At 30.1% G+C, this 23163-nt stretch overlaps 2 protein-coding genes across 3 annotated transcripts; both read right to left on the reverse strand.

Moving 5' to 3' along the window:
• Nucleotides 1–4711: 4711 nt before the first annotated feature.
• On the reverse strand, nucleotides 4712–9868 carry LOC119662991 (serine protease 40-like; the record flags this gene model as incomplete). Its single annotated transcript, XM_038072649.1, has 3 exons — nucleotides 9820–9868; nucleotides 9473–9756; nucleotides 4712–5085 (listed from the first exon to the last, which is right to left on the reverse strand). Coding segments are annotated over exons 1-3 (707 nt in total), but the record flags the coding sequence as incomplete, so codon positions are not given.
• A 3779-nt stretch (nucleotides 9869–13647) lies between these two features.
• LOC119662992 lies at nucleotides 13648–23163 on the reverse strand (the record flags this gene model as incomplete). 2 transcript variants are annotated; one of them, XM_038072651.1, is given in 8 exon segments in its annotated part: nucleotides 13648–13772; nucleotides 13837–13991; nucleotides 14986–15124; nucleotides 15605–15858; nucleotides 16154–16265; nucleotides 20609–20839; nucleotides 21710–21837; nucleotides 21888–23163. In XM_038072651.1, coding segments are annotated over 8 exon segments (2394 nt in total). In that variant the 3' UTR covers nucleotides 13648–13656.

Raw genomic sequence — 23163 nt, forward strand, 5'->3', positions numbered from 1 at the left:
AAAAAATCAAATATTAAATGCAATTAATATGTTAAACACATTTTCCACCACCAACAACAACAACAACAACAACAACAACAACAACAACGATAACGACAACAATAACAGCAATTGCAATAATAAAAAAAATTTTATATATAAAAATTATTATAAAAGGAAACCCTCACCGGAAACGACATGTCACAATTTTACTGACACATCAAGTGTTGAGTTACACGATGTTACGTGCCATGCAGTTTGTCGTTAAGACATTTTGTCTCCCCGCCAGCTAGTCACTTAGCCACTTTGTCTCTTCGTCTCTCTCTCTCTCTCTCTTTCTCACTGTATCTCTTTTCGTATGGGTTGTGCTTAATTGTTAGTATGAATGAATTAATGAATGAATGAGTGACTGCATTTAGTTAACACAACACAAAGCAACATTGAAATACCAACGCAATATTGGCAACACTCTTATATCTTCCACACACACACACATACAGACATACAGCAAAGTATGCTTAGTTCGCTTTTTAATGGCGAGGCGATAACAAAAAAATGGCGGTGGTGGAAATATTGTCGTTGGCAGTGATCATGTCAAGATGATATTAGCCGTTGGCGTCAACTGAGTCGGCTTCACTTTGAGTTCAGTTAATGAAAATTGTCAACGTAAAATTCAAATTAGGCAAAAGCACGTGTGTTTCGTTCATATTTATTCGTTAAGCGCATACCACATATGTTACTTGACGAATGTATGTAAAGTATTTAGTATTTACCAACTATATGCTATAAATTTCTATAATGGAAATTTATGTATGAGTAGAGTATATGAGTAGGGAAAAATTTATTATAGAATTGTGTAACGGTATAACTGCCTGACGAAGTTGTAGGTTGCGTAAAACTTCACAAATATGAACGTGGGCAATCTAGAAAAATGTATACCCCGTATTATGGCATATGAGTGCAAATCTCCAAATGCACATAGTCTAGAGAAAAAAAAAAGCTCATAAATAGTTGCGGGTAGCAGCGAGCGCATATTACAACTAAGAGACGTTAGTAGAAATAAACCTACACGTTGTGCATTTATATGGAAAAATGTAGAGTAAATTTAAATAAAAAAAATAAAAACCCAGACTTAAGAATTTTTCATAAAAAATAATGTTTATATTTTTAATATCTAAATTAAAATAACAAGTTAATCGATATGCGAGGGTGGCTTCTATTTAAGTTAAGCTAGAATGCTTACTTACAATAAAATAATCACATACCAAAATAAATCCAATGTTATGTTAACACTTTTACCAAGGAGGTGCGGCTAAAAATGGACGTCTAATTTAAAACAAACGGTTTGCTAAAAAAATGTGTCTATATACCTGAGATATAAACGTGAAAATGTTATGTATAAGTATTATAATTTTCATATACTGGACTGCAGTGAAAAACCGCCGTGTGACCGAAATACTAATCGTTGCCATATCGATACTCTAGAGCAGAATTGTCAAGACCAAATAAGATCGCGGGTCACTACAACTTACTGTGCAGATTGGAAGGTCGCAGAAACAAGTACATACGTCAATGGTTTTTTTTGGAGAAAAATACAAATATTTTGTTAATTTATTTATAATTAATTTATTTTTTTTAATTCATTCATTTGAATTTATTTTTTTGTGATACTATAAAAGTAAAATAATATAATTTTACCAGATATATCTCAAGGAAAAATTTGTGTATTTGTGGTAAAAAATGTGACATGTCACAGGCCGCACACATTATCCGTGGGCTGCATCATGTGGCCCGTGGGCCTTGCTTTGGACAGCTCTGCTCTAGAGACCCACACAGACATAAGATTGTTGTGAACTGTAGAACGAATTTATAATAACAAATAGAAAGTATTGTAATACATTGAACTATATAGATAAGCTAAATAGGTAGCAATTGCATTCTTTTTGCTCCAAGAAAATAAAACGGAACTATTTACTACGAACTATGTTTCTACACCCGCATATTCAGATGATATATCTGAATATCCATATTTTTAATTTGATATATCTTGATTTTTTAGTTCCGCGTCATTTTGAAATTTAAAAGTAAAGAATTGGTTGCTGAAACAAAGTCATATAAATCATAGACCATTCCCACAAATCATCTATATTGAAGATATATAATTTTATTACAACATATTTGTTGAAATATATTTATTTCAGTTATAAGAAGAAGAATATGGAAATATTGTATGAAATAATAAATTCTTATATGTTAGACCAAAAAATTTTCAGATCCAGATCCGATCCTCGAAACTCCAGCAGAATATATCAGCTAACTCAAAACAGAATTACAATATATTGTATTAATGGAATTAATGTTTTAAGTATTAAATCAAAATTTTTCCAACAAAGGTTAATATCAATTAATACTGCATATAATGTAAATAATAAAAATAATAATTTAATTAAATTTCTGAATAAAATATTAATATGTATCGTGAAAATGTATCAAGGAGTTAACGTACTCATTTGAAGTACATAAGATAATATGATATCACCGCTTTTTATTGTCTAGAAAATGTTTTGTCTACTGGTTTTAAAGCGGAAAAATATTTTAAAATTAACAATAATAAATAAAAAACAAAACATTAATAACAATAAGAATAACAATTCGGTTGTTACTTTTGTTTTTGTTACGCTCAACTACGTGCGAGAGGCGCTTAAATTTTTGTTGTTCTTCCCGTCATCATACACGTACTTATATAGATAGATATTCTTACTTCGGGTGAGTATGACTCCAGTCATCATTGTGTCATAGCCACCTTGCAACACATAAGTCCAATTGTACACGTTCCATTTCCGCTTTGAGTGGCTTTTCTGTTCCTAGCTCGTTTTTTTTTTAAGCCAAACAATTGAATACAGACAGGTACTTCCACGCTTGTCTGGTAAAGTAACTTTAATTTTTTTTTGCTTAGTGAATGCGCAATCTTCCAGAGCTGCTAATATTATAGTCACTTTAAAGCAGAGTGATTTTGCTACAGCGAAGTTCATTATTGCTTGTTTTAGTACCAATTGGAAAAGTTTAAAATAATTTTAAAGACCAAACACTACATTAGTATTGCTTTAAAGACCAAGAACTAAAGAAATACTAATTGATTTCCACATTTTTCTTAGTTTGAATGTTCCTCAAAGAGGAATGGACACATTCGTCGGAGATTTTTATTATACTATATATGTTGTTATAGGACGAAAGCAAGAGATTGAGTGTATTCAGTAAGCAGTCTAAGTTGATTGGTAAGATATGAATGTCCATCTATGTATTCATCTCCAAATTTATAAGATACTATCTTGGTATTGATAGCATGAACTTAAAAAAACAGTAACAACCAGTGGCGTAACTACAGGGAAGCGACTGAAAGCAACGCTTTCGGGCCCCCGAACTTAGGGGGCCCCATTATAAATTTATGTATTCATTATATTTATTTTTAATAAATTCTCAAATGTGGGACAAAACGTTTTTTGTTGAAATAACATAAATTTTGGTTTTTGAACAAGGTTAAATTTGTAGTTTCAAGAAAATCTTTAAAGGATCCTATTCAAGGAAATAGAAGTTTCAATGCTTCATACTATTCATACTATTAAGTTAAAAACAAAATATGGAACAGTGCCACGACTTTGGTTATACTATTTAAAGTTATTGGATTCAGTATATTGTAAGCCGTGCTGGTTATTTTCTAATCAAACAAATCAATGGTGTTCTGGATTTCGGGATTGGTAAAAATTTGTCAGGAAAAATAAAAATACATACAACTATAAGAATTAGTAGCCCAATTTCAATCAAATCAAATGGTGAACAGGGACCGCTTCCGAAAAGTATGTGTGTAAACTTTTATTTGAAGAAGTCAAAAGCTGAGAGAGTAGTTTGAACTAAAAAAGTGTGTATATTCATATACTGATATATACTTTATGGTATTTTCGCCGTTTCCTTTAATGCGTTACGAAAATCTTGACAAGTCTAATATACCCTTTTAACACTTTTTCGTTTAAAGGGTATAAAAAGATGTTAGTAGGAGGTCCTTAGTTAGAATTTGCTTATGGGCCCAAAAAATGTAGTTACGCCACTGAAAGAGATAGTGGAGACAGTAAACATGTGGTTAATAAAATCATTTTAATAAGGTACGCGAAGATGCTACATAAATTGACGCAAAGAAATTTGCGTTACCGAATTACCAGCAGTGAAATATGTTGCTGATGAAACGCACTGAATCAAATAATTTCAAGAGAATCATTGCTTCAAAGAAACAATCAAGGAAAAGCCAACAGGAAATACGTTGTATTCAATCATTACAGATGGAACCCGGAACAAATTGACCAAACTTGGTTATTAGGCTCTGATGCATCCATCATATAATCCAGACATTGCACTATCTGACTACCATTTGTTTCGGCCTCTGCATGACTCTCTTCGGGGTGAAATCATGGACGACCGAAAATTCGCTTAAATCACTTGAACAAGTTTTCCGCCAATATACCCCAGAGGTTCTACACCGACGGAATTACGAAACTATCGGAAAAATGACAAACTGTCAAAAAATATAATGGCCAATATATGTTAATCTTTAGAAAAATTAATTTTCAATTAAGAAGATTGTGGTTTAAAAATATTCCTAAAAACGGCGAATACTTTTTATATCACCAAATATGTACATTGTGCATATATACATACATAAGTAAACTCATTTTATAATTACCTGAAATGTGTGGCTTTATCCAGTTTCAGCAATGCAACATCATAACGGTCTGGTTGAGTCATTCGGAATTGAAAGTACGGGTGAACTATTTTCTCTGTCACATTATGTTTTTCAACTGGTAGTGGTTCATATATGAGACCCATATCTTGAGTGTCCAGTTCACCTAAATACACAATTATATCCTGAAGTTTAACCTGTTGTATGCAATGCGCAGCAGTAGCAACAAATTCATTAGAAATCAAAACGCCACCACATTGGTATTCAGAAACTCTAATATGCGCTTGCCATGGATATTCTGCGAACATCGCTGGTCTACCCCCAATTATACGTTTTTGTAAGGTATTGCGAAATGTTTTGGCTTTACCACACCGATGCTAAAATTTTAATTAGTTAATTTTAATTAAAGTAATAAAAACAAAGTAAATTATACAAGCGCAAATCAAACGTATTACGTGGCATAATTGAATTGCAACTCTTAAAAGTATGGTATTTTATTAATAACAATAGAATTTTATTGAAACAAAAAAAAGCTAGAAATTAATACCTCCCGTGGACCAAATAGGCCGGAGAAGCAAACTTTGTCATCAAACAGGTGCAGCGTGGAATTTCAAGGCGGCGGACGAATCAACAACAGTATGGTCAGCGGCGCCAAGTTTCTAATGGTGTTTCTATTTCAGCGTCTGTTTACCATGTAATGTGCAGCTGAAAGCGGTCGTCGGACTTGTAATAAGCGAATCGCTATATAAACGTGTACCACGTCGGAATATCGCTGGACCATGAACCCATCATTCACCGCCTTTGTGAATCCGCGCGTCAAACCAACGAAATTTCTTCAGCATGGAGTCAAACGAAAACGGAATAACTTGTCTAAGGGGTAATCGCTATTTGTGTAATCCCCCTGCACTCGCTGCAACAGGCACACCGGATTTGGAGGTGCTAAACCCATGCTTTAACAACATCGAATCGTATGGATAGAAAATGCTTAATAGGCATGAAAATAATATCTGTCGCAACATGGAATGTACGCACTTTAAATGAGGCTGGTAAACTCGAACAACTTAGAAGTGAGATAGCTCGCTATAAAATTGACATTTTGGCAAAACAAGAATGTGGAATGGTAATGGCTCGATCAAACACAAAGATAGTTTGTTTATTTATTCAGGCGAACCAGAAGGATCTGCTGATGTTAATAGAGTAGATTTTCTTCTATCATCAAAGATTGCTCTGGAGATATTAGAATGGAATCCAGTCTGCTCAAGAATAATAGTCATTAAACTCAAAACGCGTGCACGTAACATGACCATTGTCAACTAGTATGCTCCCACAAAACTTCAAGACGATAAATGCAAAAACGATTTCTATGATCAGCTTGAAAGGTATATAAATATGTATTCTTGAAACGGAGATATTCTTTTAGTGTTGGAGATTTTAACGCACAGAGATGTGCTTCGAGGCTAATCTGGTAATCGGTAGCTCCCTTTTCGCACACAAAACATCACACAAAGTAACTTGGGTTTCTCCAGGCGGGAGAACAAAGAATTAAATAGACCAACTCTTAATTAATGCTCAATGGAGGTCATCGCTGCTTGACGTTCGTGTGAAGAGGGGTGCTGAGATAGGCACTGATCATTATATTTTATTTACTCGTTATCCTTGCACTCTCTTGACATTTTGAATCTACTGAATCTACTTGAACGTTAAACATTGATCTAAGTTTAAAATTTCAATTTGGTTCAAATCAAATCATTGTGATCAAGCTTTTTGAAATTAAATTTAACGTCCGTTTTGACGAAAGTAACTACATTCTTAATAGGAACTGTTCTTTTCAATAGAGAGGATTTTATCAAACAGTAGTGAAATTGCAACAACAAACATTTTTTTTATATGTTATTATTAATTAATTAATTGAACATTTGGGTGAGCATCCAGCTGTTTCGAGTGTTACCAAATACCCAGAATTTCTTGTATTTAATTATTCTTAAATAATTTTTTGAGACTGCAAGTACCAAGAGTTGAACTTACAGCCTCTCAAATTTGAAACTCAGAGTCAGCGTTCATTAGCTAACTGACCCAAAGCCGTTCTTGGTTTTAATGACCGAACTTGAAGTTTTGTTAATTTGCTTTGAAAGTTCATTAACAAATTTACTTGCTGTCTTTTATTAAAACAAAATCATTAACCATTTATAGAATAATTGAATCAATTAGTCATATTTTTATTTTTAATTTTGAAATTTTAATACTGGTCTCTTTAAGCTTTTTCCGAAAGTACATTGGGCTACGAAATACGAATGATTCGGTTTTGATTGCTTTATTTGAGTTAATTTCATACTTATAAGTTGAACTTAAAAATAGGTTGATTCATACGGTAAAAATATACACTAATACCCCGATTTGCGTTAATTCGAACTATGTCACCAAAAAAAAATAAGTTTTGACTTCGAATTACGTCGGTAGTGTTTCGATTTACGTCGTTTATTATATTTCTTATAGGTTACATTTTTTAAAAGAGGGTTTACATGCATCAAGTTTTTAGTTAAAATGTGTTGGTTTACATGTGTGTAGTGAAGCGAAAACAAATTTTCTTGGAGTAAGAGTTAGACATTTTAAAACGTTTTAAACTTGGAGAAAAACCTGCTGGCATTGGGAAAATTCTGGGTTAAGGTCCCAATTTGTAATCGTGATGCGGACAAGATAAAGGACTATGGACATTTCCCAAAGGAATCACAAAAGCTAGAAGTCCATCAATTATTAAAAAGGGTGCCCCTTTTACCCAGAATCAAAGAAGAATGCCATTGAGCCAAACGTTAATTCAGAATAATGCTTTATCTATATTCAAGGAGTTAGAAGGTAATTCACCATGAACAAGTGGTCAAAAACCAGAATAGTTTTGAAAATTAAATATGTGGAGAAATGTGATTCGATTTGCGTTAGGTCCTAATTAATAATACAAATCGAGGTGTTATTGTACTTAAAACTGATAACTTGTCTACATCTGCACATTAAACTGAAAAGTGCCATTGAGACTACTTAAACGAGTTTATATATCAGCTGTCATCTTTAAATTTTATTTATACCATATACACCTTTGAGTCATACATATAAACATCAAGCTTTAATGCAAGTTCTAAAATGGTTGTACAGAATTTGCATTCATAGTGTGGATGCAAGAATTATACTCTATGTATAAGGAAATAATAATATAAATTCAATAAAATTTCTCTGAGTGTTGATAAGCTAAGAACGGTATTAAAAATTATCAAACCATAAACGCAGTTTAACATTTGAGTATAATATACAATTCAAGTCTCAATAATTTACTGAAATGTATAACTAATTTACTTACTTTTCGAACTATATTTCATTGTATTAAATACGTTCCGAAACTAATTTTTTACAATAATACATAGAACCTAATCCTTAACCTCAATTTTTGAGGCACTTAGAGTAATATCAAAATCATTCACTTTGTCCACGAGAAGACAAAGAATTAAAGAGTAGTTTAATAAAAATTATAACATCCATAAAATCTCACAGTTGAATACGGATTTGGTCAAACGATTCGTTTTCATATTATTTTAATTAATTGAATTTTTCTCTACGTGATAGGCACCTTGTCGTGGTGTAGGGGCTTAGATACAACTTAAGCTACTCTGATTAATGTTCCAGTCAGTGATATTACTGATGTTACTAACTAGAATATTGATTGAGATTAGAGCAAAAAGTGCGACCAAGATCTACCAATAGGTTAAGGTAGAACGTATTGTCTTGTAGTCTATATCTGTGCTGTTAGTAGTTAGTCGGTAGTCGGTAGTAAATAATAATTTGTTAGTATTCTGTAGTAGTTAGTCAGTAGTTAGATTCATGTTTTTGCAAGCTGGTAAGGTCTGAATGGCTTAATAATATTCTAGCGTCTCAGAGAGTAGGTGGCGGTAAAGATCGTCCATTAAGTTCCAGCTTATCAGCCAGTCACGTCAGGGTAAGACAATCTTTCAGACTCATTGCGATAATGCAATTGCCTGCAGACAAGCTAAGAAAACCATGCCGTATCGATCATAAGCCAGAACTAGGGAGCTACTTATGCTGAACAGAAGTGGCATTCGACTTATCAGTGGTTTCTCACTGGGCATTGCGGAGATAAAAAGCATCTATCGAACCTAGGTATTAATAGAGACGATAGATGTAGACTTTGTTGCGAAAAAAAGGAAACAGCAGAACATATTCTGTGTCACTGTAATAGTCACGCCAGATTCAGGCTTTTGTACTTATCCACTGCCTATCCACTTATAACGGAATAAGGCAACATCTCTCCAAAGGATATAATGGCGTTATTAACTGATACTCGTCTATGGAACTGAAGTGGGTATGTCACAATAGTCCCCTCAAAGGATGCAGTGGCGTGGTGACAAGTTCCCAACCCATCTAAACTAATCTAAACTAATGTCATTTTTAAGACGGAAATGACTACAATATTTAATAGAAACTAGTATATTTTATAAAGATGTTTTCGAAAAGTAGTGTATTTCAAATATAAAATTCATTTTTATATTATTTTAATTAAGTGATAGAATGCATTTTTTAATAGACAATTAAAATTGACTAATTTATAATATGTACATAAAAATGTTCAAAATTGAATCTCGTTCAGAATTGAATCCTAAACTATTTTGTATTTTCTGGAATACAGACGTATTAAATGCATATTATTACCATATATTATTATGATAATGTGCAAATTATTATGATTATGGAAAATAAACTTACACTGACCTTCAAACTGAGCCCAAGCTTAATTTTACGTTTTATGACGTTATTCGTTGCGATATTTAAAATATTCTTGGTTTCGATTCGAAAGTTACTAAGAAATGCATTTTCCGGAGAACTCACATTTTCCTCAGTAACGCAACACGAGAAAAACCACTTGTTGGAACCACAGCCAGCAGCATTCTTTCCACCTTGCAGCCAGCAAGAAAATGATAACTTACAAGGCCAAACTTCGTTTCGATATACGCATTGGGCTGGTAAGCTAAGAACGTTATTGAGAATATCTAAACCATAAACTCAGTATTAATGTACGTGTATAATATGAAATTCAGTTCGTCATAATTTACTTGCTTCTGTAAAAATCCAGAACTTTAATACAAAATTGTAATACAACATATTTATACCAACAGGCAAATATTTCCACAGTTGCATGGCTTGATGGTGTGATCTTGCTCCGAATCAAGTGCAAATATACTTTTCATATAAAATTAGCAGTTATTATATTTATTAAAAAAAATATATATATAAGCAGCAATTTCAGGAATTATAAATGTTTAAAACTTGACCGCTTTAAACGCTTTTTATACTTTAAAAGTTTTTTATATATATTTTTTTTAAGATTATTATTATATGCAGTAATTTAAAAAAAAATCAGCAGATTAAAATTAAATATTTTAAAATCAACATTAATAAATGTATAATTTATTTTTCAAAATTGACAATGAATGGCGGTTTGCAATCAAATTTAAATTAAAAAATATTTTAGGTTCATTTCACAAGATTGCCATTTGAAATTAATATATTAAAGTTGTGCTAAATCCAAAATATGTGATGCATAAATATATAAATTTCTGTTATTAAACACTTTATTAATAATTTGTTTAAAATTTTTTCTTCATTTGTTCTCCACTAGAATCACTGTTTGCTTATGTATACAATCATTTAAATCCACTGGAGAAACGGGTTCAGCGAACCTCACTATGTTGATTCTATTATAATACTAAAACTCGTCACTGTTACAAATAGTTTGTTGGTGCTTTGTGGTACATACCAGTCATCTACAAAACACAATTGGTTTCTTACTCAACTGGTTCGTAAAATATCATTAGATGTCAAAGCCATCGCATCCGTTATGAATTGTGGTACCCGTACAGTATGATAATTAAATTTTTCCACAATAAGTTGCCATCGCATGATTACCTAATTTGAATCCATTTCTTACAGTATAAATGCATTCTACCCAGAGGAGATTTAACCTCAATATCTTTTTTTCAGCTCTTAAGATTGTACAATTCAAATGAAGTTTATAGTTTTACTAGCCAGTCTCTGAATGCATATATATTAATTTCTAATTAATTATGTTATTCCATCAATCCATTTTTTGTGGAAGCCTTTTTTTTAGGTAGTAAAATGTCAATAATAATAAGTTAAAAAAATTAAAAAACTTTAACTTTGGATGCATCGAATTAATTTTTTAAAAATATGTTAACTTTCTTATTTTTCAATTTTTTTTATTTTTCAATGCAAAAAAAAAAAAATTAAATAAAAATAATTTGTGTAAAAAATTTTAAAAATTTGCATTTTATATATGTTATATATATAAAATATTATATATATAAAACTCGATATATAAGACTAGATTTTATTTTACAGAACCATATATACTCATCTTATAACGATTATATCGAAAATAAAAAATAGTTAGTTGTTGATATACATAGACTATAACGTACTTGTATATAATGTTTTAGTCCTGCCTATGTAGTCTTATGGTGTCCAACTGTGAAACAATGTTTGTTCATTTAGCATCCAATAGAATTAACGTACGGAATCCGAAGTGTTTCGCTGAATAACTGATGTCTACTGGAACGGAAGAAACGATGCAATCTATAACGACCTTCAGACCCTTCTTGAAAAAGAACTAAACAAGATTTAATGCCGATACAAAATAAAGCTCAAAGAGCATTCTAATTTTTTACTGCAACAATTAATCGAGAGACATATGCCCACACTCAGACTTACGCTTAAACTTATTAATGGAGAAGTACATAGTATATCCAATAATATTAGTAATATTTATAACTTAATAAAGTCAAGTATATAATTATGATTATATTATGTTACATATGCTTTGAATATACACAGGTATATAATAGCAATAATTTTTTCTTTCAGAGTTGTAAAAAAACAGCATTAAGTCTGGTTGAAACAAATTGGCATCACTTTTGAAATATTTCAAATGCTTGTTTTTGACATATGTTTTTTGTTGTGTTGTGTACAATTTAATATATAAAAATTGGACACTAAAAGTTAATTAATTTAAATAAAAGAAAATAAATATTTGAATATTGGAATGGCAATGTTAAACTTTTTTATCTTGAATATTTAAATAAATTAATTTACTTATGTATTTGCGCTTATAAGTAAATGAAATGCTCATATGATTTTAACGGATAACTGGAACTTTTAAACATATTTCCGGTGAACATTCACAATAGACTGATTTTTTAATTTGGTTGCACTGAAACTTAAGACGTAAAATTTCTTACGCGTAAAATCTAACTCTAAAAATTTTAAGAGCATTGTTGTTGCTTCTCATGTTTTCTTTAGAAAGTTGCGAGTATTTTTTTACTTCTTTGAAAGAAAAAATTACAACTAATGTTAATACAATCATTTATAATTATGCTACTTATATGGTATCACTATTAGTAAGATACTAATGTGCATAACATTATCATCTCTTATCTATGTTATGAACATTATCATCTATAGATGATACTAATAATTAACTCTAAATCTTGGTGGTAGATATATTTTTGTACTTATGATTTTTTAAAATTCGCTTAAATATTGTAAACCTTAAATCTTATTGTGAAATAAATAATTTTATAGTTAAAAAAATATTTTACATTCCTCAAAGGGGTGTTCCTTTTTTTTGTAGGATCTACAAAGAGTATTATTGAATATAAATTCATTAATAGTTGCAATTGGTTTTATTTAAATAATTTATATTAAATAATGTAAAGAGGTTTTCAAAAAGTAGTAAACAACAACAACAAAAATTCTTTTTTATATTATTTTAATTAATTGAATTTTTAGTTGACCGCACAGCTGTTTCGAGTATATCTAAATACCCATCATCAGTGGTTTTGGAAATAGTTCTTGCATTTAATTATTCCTTAATAATTTTTTGATACTGCAAATACCAGAAATCGAACTCGTGCCCTGCCAAATTTGAAGCTCAGAGTCAGAGCATCTTAACCAACTGACCCAAAGCCGTACCTGACTTGTATATTCGCACATTTTTCTGGAGTTTTGTTAATTTGCTGTCAAAGTTTTTGTAAAATATTGTAAAAATTATTACAATTATAATTCAACAAAAAAAAGTGTTCATTAATTAAACAATTACAATCTAGTGAAAAGAATACTACAAACGTAAATGCAATTGAAAAATAGAAGTTATATATTTACACACTTCACCAATGTTTTGTTCACTCTTACGGAACAATTTGAGCATTGCAACTGCTTGAAAACACAGAGGTTTGACTTAAACAGTAGTTTTCTATAAAAATTCTTAGGCCTGTCGGAACTTAATACGCCTATTCTTGTTTTATTATTTTTCAGCGTTTTCTGTCTTTTCTTCTAGGTTTTTTTATTTAAGTTGAGCATGAAATGGTTGCGTTATTGCATTGAAGAGATTTTTTTCGTCATTAATATGAATTCAATATAATAGAACGATTTATGTGTAGTATGAAATTTTCAATTTATTATTTTATTGCTTTAGTAAATGATGTTGAAGATTTTATCTCACATACCTATAGTGTTCTCAACTATTGAAGAGTAATTATGAATGTTTTTGAGATAACTGTGTATTACCACTATACTAATGTATTCTTGCCCACTACCAATATGTTTTTTCCTGTAAGTAATTAATAAATACGACATTAAAAAATGTCAAATTGTTAGATTTTCATTCAATTGAAAATAAAAGTTTTTTATGGTAATAGTTATATTATATTATTTTTAATTTTATATGTATCCTTTAACATTTAATAATTTACTTACATAAAACTACATATAAAATTTACTTAAGTTAATATCATAAATTAAGTTAAATATATATTTACAATTCTAAAGATTAAATAGTTTTATAAAATACTTAATTTAATATCGATCAAACAGATTTATAAATTTGCTGTTAGTCCGACAACATATGATATCCAATCGACCGTAAAAGGTACGCGGTGGTAGATACCGGGTTGTCCACGGGAAGCACAGGAATAACCAGCAGATACTACACCTTTATATTAAAAGTTCATATTTTCATATTATTAATTTAGTAAATAGTAAATAAAAATACAAACCAATTAAATACCACCGGCCATTTTTTTCATTCATTAATGGACCACCAGAGTCACCCTGACATGAGTCCTTTCCGCCGTTTCGATATCCAGCACACATCATTTCTGGATATATCACAACATTGATGCCATTTTGTCGATGCCATCTTTCACAAATTCTATGATCGAAATGTTAAAATATGTACTTTAAATAGATGTGACAAATAATATAGATAAATAAATAGATAGGCTGCCCGAACAGAATATTGTTTCAATTTGAAATTTATAGTCGAAAGAATTTTTTTCCAAAATTTTTATTGTAATATACCAATATAAATTCTTCGTTTTAGATTTGAAGTATATACTGAACAAATTTTAGAAACACACTATAATATCACACATATCTTTCATTGAAGTAATTTCAGTTCTGCATATTCCTCAAGTATTTAGAAACACTTTCAAAACGTAATAATAATTTTACGATAAATATTCACTGTTAAAAGAGGAATCGACCTACAGAACTTAATATTCGTAATGTATTTGAAAAATTTTACTCAAATAGTAATTTTTGTAATGTTCAGGATTAAAGTCTTGTTGCTAAAAGTATCTCTCCGGATTGAATAAAAATCGATAACAGTCAGACTACATTCTTCAAAACTTAGATTTTTTTATTGACCCCCACGGATTATTTTTCATTAAGATTTGTATTTCATAGTGTACACAATTAAAACAGATTCTGGTTAAATAACTAAATAACGAATAAACGGAACTATCTCAACTGGAATGAACAGACCCGATATGCTGTTCGTAAATTTTCTTTATATCTGAAGACTTATTTGACTACTATGTATTGGTTTTAAAATGTAAATGGAATTGCAGTTATTTGATTCTGAAAATATGGACACCAATATTACACCAAATAACTTACAGAATATTTCTTAGTTATGAAAGTTCGGAGTTATATTGGTTTACTCCAATAACAGCAAACACTCACTGACCCAACAACTAATATTAGAAACATAACTAACATGAAATCATTTTTATAAACTATCATGAAGTAATGTCATAATACCATATAATGTAATATAAAATCAATATCAATATATTGACATCAGTATAATAAAAGGTTATTAGACTATGTATTAATTTTTATTACATTTATATAAAAACTACCTGTTTTCTATGACTGGAACATCCACAGCTTGTAAAGTTTTTGGACGTAGACGTGAACCAGGATTTAAAGCACCCCAACCTGCTGCCCAACCAAATTTACCGAGAAAGTCTTCGTTTTTTTCAGGCAAGCAAATCGGCGCTGATGCAATATAAAATAGAAAAATAAATAAAGTTAAAAACTAAAGAAACACAAATTCATGTTATTATATAAAATATTTTATATACATAAAATTTTTATTTTGATTTACCCAAGAGACACATAGAGAATGGAGTCACTATCAAATAGTGGCCCCCATATATCCCACCTTAAATATTTGCAACTATTTTAAACCTCATACATATATGACAGTTTAGCAATAAGAAGATCTGGAAGAACTCACCTATTTAATATACTGACAGGACTTATAACTTGTAAAATATATAAATCTGTATTCCTACATTTTAAAATTTGTTAACAAAATTTACTTAAGAGAATCTCTCAAATATATATATATACTTAGAAAAAAATTTTTTATTTAAAACTTTCTTCTAATTTTCATAAAATTAATATAAATAAGACTATTTACTGTTGACTGTAAAATAATTAAATACGTCCCAAATATATCAAATAGTCAGTTACCTATATGCGGCATGAAATGTACCGGTCTTTCCAATGTAAGCACTGAGACATCAAATCTGTCAGCTTGTGGAGTAAATTTAAAATACGGATGAACATCTATACGACGAACTCCAAATGTATATGCAGGTAATGGTTCAACTGCCGAGTTAATAACATAGTCGCCAAGAGTTACGTGCACCTGTCGTGAAATCGCACGAGCAACACAATGTCCAGCTGTCACCACATGACGTCGCGACACCAATGATCCACCACATCTAAAAATTATAACACAGAAAAAATCAAATATATTTAATTATTGCAAATGTTTATACAAAGATAACTCTTTTTATAGAAATATATTCTTCACTTCTTATTCATCATTTATTTTTTATCTTTCATTTTTAATTTAAGGTAAGCTTAGAACTGACCACCTATAGCTTTTTTTAAACAACATGTCATTGAAACAAAATATATAAAAATAATATCACTTTTTAATCGGGACGTTGTCAAAGTCTCCTTAAATTAAGAATACATTTTAATTAAAAATATCATTTAAATAAAAATACGTACCTAGAAGACCCAATTCGAATGTATGCTTGCCAAGGAAAAGAACCAAATCCCGCGTCGTCTCCACCAACAATTCTTCTCTGGGCAGTTTGTTTGGCTAAAGAGATACCACAACCTGTAAATAAAACGTTAGTAAAAATATTTATATATATAATGAAAGGTTTCAAAATAACAATATATATTTCTTAACATTAACTAATTTTTATTGTTTTTTAAGTTAATTATTTTCAGACTGGTGATATAAAATGATATGCATTCCATTAAAATTATCGGTAAGTAAGTCCATTAATGTAAATATATCAAACTCTTATTTAAAAAATTAGCAATTGCAATCCAGTATTCAAAATATTATTAATATGTAATGATTTTATTTATATATAAATAACATACATAATTGTATACTAGCACTAAAATAAATATATTTTGATACCTACATATCTATATATATATAATCTAATTTGTTTATATACAATAAAATGGGCTTAAGCGCGTTTCAAGTAATGATATTTTCAAATCGTCAATGGCTTTCTGTAATTCTCTGTTTATTTTGTTTATTTCTATATTAACTTTTTTTTATCTTAAAATAGAAATATTCAGCTTTTATTAGGAAAAATTATTTACATGATTTACATGATTTTATTAGAAAACTGTTACTATATAATTTTAAAGTTTAAGAAGATTGGTACGTAAACAGTACCATTGTCAAGGAACTGAAGATCAACTACAAAACTTTTTCAAATCATTCGTGTAAATATGATTTTGAACAATAAAATAGATGTTTCGGTGTCTCATGAATCAAGTGAAAGAATTTAATGTCCCTCTATCTGAAGATTTCTACTAATAAGAAACGAAACGGAGCTGCTTGAGAACTTACGGCTTCACAAAAGCAATATGGATTGACTTCAAGAAAGATGATGTGTAAGTTCATTAAGATAATTCAAATGATCTGTAACGTATGATTCAAGTACATGCTGCCAGCAATTGAAATTATAGAAATAACGAAATATTAAAATATCGAAAATTTAAAACCTCAGTTTATTAATTATTTTTAGATAACTGATGTGAATTGTCTGTAACAACAAAGAATGCAAATCTAATAGTTTTTTAAAAATAAATTCTTATTATTGCTAGATTCTGATTTTATAATGCCTTACAAATTATTTTTATTACTTAGTCTACAAAAAATTAAAACAAGATCATAGGTTGTCATAGTAAGCAATCAAGACAAAGTCCTAGGTACTGTATATGTTTTTACTGTTAAATTACATTAACAGCCTTTCCGCTCTCCTTCTACTTTTGTTTACTTGAATGGGGGTTGCATTCGATGAACGCGGGTCCTATTTTTCACAACCATTCCTAAGAGGTGGTTTAGTGGTTTCAAATCTCACACGGTGGCTTGCAATGCTTCCACCTTCCAGCATAGATGCAAAGTGACAAATATACCCCAAATTGTCTAATGGATTATGAGATTATAAATTTAATTTTTTTCAAATAAGCTGTTAAATTTTTTTCTAGTTCTAAAATTCTTGTACTTAACCTTTTTTTTCAGCGAAAGAAAAGTTATAGAATATTCATTGTTTTGTATCTGGTCTTGAATACAATTTTATTCCACCAAAAATATATACATATGGTATTTATGAACTTTCAAACAAATCAAACTATTAAAATAAAAATATGTTAAATAATTATAAATAAGACTTGCTTATGTATATGGAATATTATGTTATGATGTTTAAATTAAGTTTTCAAAATCATGCAAAAAACTACGAAGAAATTTACGTATACGTGAATTGTTCAGTTTGAGACCACAAAAGAAAAACGCTTTCATGTAAGAAATCATATGATGTAGATATTATCGTATGAATCATATGATATTAAACCTAGCTACAGAAATTTATTATAAAACAAAACAATAAATAATTAGAAAATAAAAAGAAAAGTTTGATTGTGTCTTTAAAGACACTTCAATCCCCCTTCATACAATTCTATCACAAATCATTTATACATTATTGCAGTAACTTAAAAAGCTCTAATAAAACGAATTTTTAGTTTAATTTTTAATTAAATGAGTCTACAAATTTAATATAATAAAAACAGAATTCCTTTACTACGAAGACAAAAGCTAAGAAGACGTTCTCTAAATCGTAAATCGAGCGATGGTAACAATTTTCACCTAATGATATTACTTTGTAAGTGTTAACTAAATCCAAAAATAAAGCTTATTTGTCAAGATATTACGGTTTAAAGCTGTAAAGTTTTTATATTAATAACATTAGCAAAAACTACATACTCCTTCAAGTGCAGACTAATACATGCAATATTAATTTTATACATGCAATTTATATTAATTTCACAACGGGTGGTGGTAAAAACTTCCAACTTTAAAGTCCGATATCTCAAAAACTAAGCTCTATTATTAACATATAATGTTTATTTCAAATAGCTGTCTTTACTTAAATCCGTTGTCAAATGTACTCTCTCAGGATATTGGAATCGTTCTTTTTTTCTAAGAAGTTATTCAGTTCTATGGGAGACACAACCACACTAAAACGATTTACCTATGCAAAACTTATTGAAACTATAGAATTAGTGTCCTCAGTAATCAGTAATCAAATGAATGTAAATTTGATAAGTGCTTATAGAAAAGCAACATGATTTACTCAATTAACTCATGAATTTAAGAGTTAAATATGTCTGAAATAACATCTTCCATTGAAGATGGAATAACTCCAATAATATAAATAGAAATAGATCGAATAACAAAAGTATTGTAATGTCTTTTTTTCATATCGTATTTTAAATAAGATAATGTTAAAAGGTTTATGTACACCAAAATACATTTTAAGTTTATTTTAATCAATATACTTATGCATATCCTGCCATCATCAAAGATATTAACTCAAACTATTCAAGTATTAAAATAGCAGTTATTTTTTTTAATCAAGTACCACAAAAAGTGATTGTTTGTGGTTATATGAAAATTAAGAATTGATAAAGAATTAAAAATCAGAAATTTTTAATTTAATGTACTAAATTTAAAGTTGCACCATGTATTCTGCATTCATACCTTAACATTCGAAATAACAACATATATAGATTAAAACTTAGTGGATTTTATAAGACCATAATGCCACATTGCATAAAGTAATATTTACGAAAAAAATTTAAAATCAAAAGTATATATAGTAGATACAAACGATGGGATTTATATATAGCTATAGAAATTAATATATCCGTCATCCACAGTAGTGAGGGAGCTAGAGTTGGTGTATATGGACCAGGTAAGATATATTCGGAAGCATCGGGAAGAAATATAATTTAAAAAAAAGGTGACTTTAAACGTAACTTCGGAACCGTAGAATTGTAATACTGACTAACAACCAGGCAGCCAGGTGACAGGTGACCAAGTGACATCGAAACTGGTATGGGAGTGCATTGACAAGTTTAACATACTTGGCTACAACAATCAGGTGCACTTATTATGGATTTCGGGACATACTGGCATCCAAGGCAATGAAATGGCAGATAAACTTCCCAGAGGAGGCGTGGCTTCTATTATGATAATGCCAGAACTTTTCTGCGGTCCAGGCAAAGGAACTCTATATATTCATTATTAGGAAAGACTTCCATGACTATCACAATCTAAAATGCTTTTAGAGACTTAATGCCTAAAACGCTTCAAGGATTGCATAGAATAAACAAATAACAGCCTAAGAATTATTACGGAACTACTAACCAATTACTGTAGATTGAATAATCACCTAACAAAGTTAGGAAACGATTTCAACTCAGACTGCAGATACTGTAGAGAAGAGAGAGAAACCAAAAACCATGTACTAGGGCAATGCCCGGCACTGATGCACAAGCGGAAAAAATACGTAGAAGGGTGTTTTATGGAACATAGGGAATTAAGACTAGAAAAGATAAGCCATATACACTCTAAATCCTAGAAACACTAAAATCTAGAAACACTCTAATCCTACTAAGGAGCACAATAGATCATTTAGGTCGCAGTGCTGTATCCTGTTTTCATAATAATAATACTAATAGTCGAAACTTGATTTACCTACATCCAATATATAATTCATGCTAAAATAGATGTAACGAAAAAATGGTTTATTTCGTAATTGTAAGCAAATATTATTTACATATGTTCAAGAAAACTAATATCTATATTTTGTGTCTCCCATATTTTCTTTACAACAAAAATATATACATGAAGATCATTTACCTATGGTATAATTAGATCATTTCAAATAATATTTTTATTAACACTCATAAAATACAGAGAATATAAAAAAAATAAATATATAGTCTCAAACTGAACCCATTTATATTTTCAAATATGTAGACCCTTGACCATTAATAAGAACTAACAATTTGATGCAAACCAAAAAAAAAAAAAAATTGACCACTACTTGTTCGTGCAATTGAATTATGACAAGGTTATACACTCACTAGCATCATTTTTAATTGGTCCATAGTTTTTTAATGGAAGATCAGTTAAGTCGATCGTATCACCTACATAATCCGAAGTAAGCAAATTTATTGACTTTGCTGTTCGATGACAACATCCACGTAGTAATCCATCGCAAGTGCCTTGTAAAAGGCCTCCACTCATCCAACAGGTCAAAAAAAATTCACAAGTTCCACCACGATGTTGGCATTGTAGTTCTGTAGTTATGTCGACTGGGTTATATATGATGAAGAAATACAATTATTGTATTTAAAATAATTGTGTTTATTTGCATAAGCCAACGATGTTTATTATTTATAAACTAATTTTCTAAATAAATTTAGAGTCTATCTTACGTTATATCGCTTATGTTAATTATATTTTATTATAATTTAATTTCACTTAAAATAATAAATTAGTTTGATACATCTTTTCCCTTATGATAGGAAGTCACTTACACTAACACAAACAATATATATACTTATAGTATATAAGTAATTTTCAAGAAACCAATTCTGCAGTTATCCATTTAGAGTTGTTTTGATTACAGCTTGTCGTAACAATCGAAATGATATAAGATATAACATGGATATTCACAAAATTTATATTTTCCTGACTTGATTAAAATAACTTCATATAAAATATAATCAAATTAGAGTCTATTGCAAATCACTATTTCAAAACCTTATTTTCAATTAAATTAAATCACAAAATGTTGTACCTATTACTATATAACTGGTTTAAAATAATTTCGGGATGTATTTTATTAATAACATTTTTGATATATATAACATACATAGAAAATGTATAAAATGTTGAAGTGATGGTAATATGAGATTATTTCATTACAAATCAATTGTTGATGGATAAAATTTGAAATGGGGGTGTGATCCCCCACACTAATATATTAACTATATTTACCACATATTCTCAAAGAAAGAATTCTATTTCGCTTGCCGTGGAATTTTCTGAGTCAATACCATACGAGTGCTATAATATAGAGTAATACTAAATTGTGGTGTATCTAAGCCACAATTTTTTCTATACAAAACTCTTCATCCAAGTCGATTAAATAAGTGATTTAAAAATTATTTACATCTCACCTTTTTCTTTGAATGTATTTGCGGAATGGGGTGTGCTAGTTTCAGTAGCTGAATCCAAATCCTTTAAATTAAATTCGTTTCGCACATCTTGTATAGCAGCTAATTCATTCAAGCCAAAGTTTTGGTCTCTGTAAGAGCAGAGTCATTATCATAAAAAAAGTTTATTAAGAGCACATACCTAAATGCGACATTGTCGTTGAAATAAACACCTATTCCTGTACCTGGTCCAGAGGCAGATCCAGAGCCGGTAGGGCTGGCATTATCATTTGTCGGGAATATTACGCGTGGACTACGGGATGACTTGAATGGAAAGTATCGACTTTTGCGTACGTTTTGAAAATTGTTTAAGCCTACAAACTCATTCAATGCTTTTGTAGGGACAAATTGTCGGGGAGGACCACCCAATATTTCAGCTTCACCAAAAAAATTTATTCGTTTCGAATGCTGAGGCAATGCAGTTATGGGACCATTAACATCACCAAATTTTGTCACGTCTTCATAAAAAATTTTAGCTCCACCATTTGCACTATTTAAAGTATGTGGTTTAGTATTTACACTTTTACCAGGAAATTCAATATTATGTGAAATATGACTGGGGTCAGTTTCGAATATAAGTTGACGTGTGTTTCTAGTTTCTTTATTAGAGGGCATAGAAGAAAAATCATCGTTATATGGATTTTCATATATCGGTATTTCACTTAAAATAGGATTATCTTCACGATATGATTCCGGCTGAAACGAACTCGCACTTTTCAGGCTGTAACTAGGAGAGTGAAAGTCTATTCGTTTACTTAAGTTATCTCCTGAAAAATCTATCCTATCCGATGTTATGATTTTGTCACTGCGCTCAGTTAATTCCGAATTAAGATTTTCATTAGATTCAATTGCGGATTGAAAATTTAAGGAGTTATTGCGTTTGTATTTCAATCCAGTTAAGATTACGTTGTTACTCACATCTGCACTTAAAGGTATATACTTATAATTTCGTTTTCTTCCTACGCGTGTTATATTCTCCGTCCAAACGGGAACTACTTGCTTTGGAATAGTTATGAGTGCGTTAGGAGGTAATTCTACTGCTGGTATAGCTTCCGAAAAGATAGCTGAATAATTATTTGTGGAAGTATCCTGAATGTTGTGGTAATCATTGTGTGCATCCATAACTTTACTGCTTTCAAGCGGACTGTATGGTTTCTGTGCATTATCAAGACTTTCTGAAGTTTTTGTTGTTGAACTTAACCATTGTGATTGAATGTGAGTATTACTGATTGTATCATGAGATATAGTTGAAGGCGGTTTATTGAAAATATTTGTATGTGGTAAGTCCGTAAGTATTTTTGTAGCATGCATTACAGGCACTGAAGTCTCGTAAGCACTTATTCTAATAGATAATATACCAACTACAATTGTATAAAGACTACATTTTACAGTCGCTAACATTTTACATCTGGCTGAGT

The sequence above is a fragment of the Teleopsis dalmanni genome, unplaced genomic scaffold (assembly GCF_002237135.1).
Source record: "Teleopsis dalmanni isolate 2A unplaced genomic scaffold, ASM223713v2 unscaffolded_contig_0062, whole genome shotgun sequence".
Lineage (NCBI taxonomy): Eukaryota > Metazoa > Arthropoda > Insecta > Diptera > Diopsidae > Teleopsis > Teleopsis dalmanni.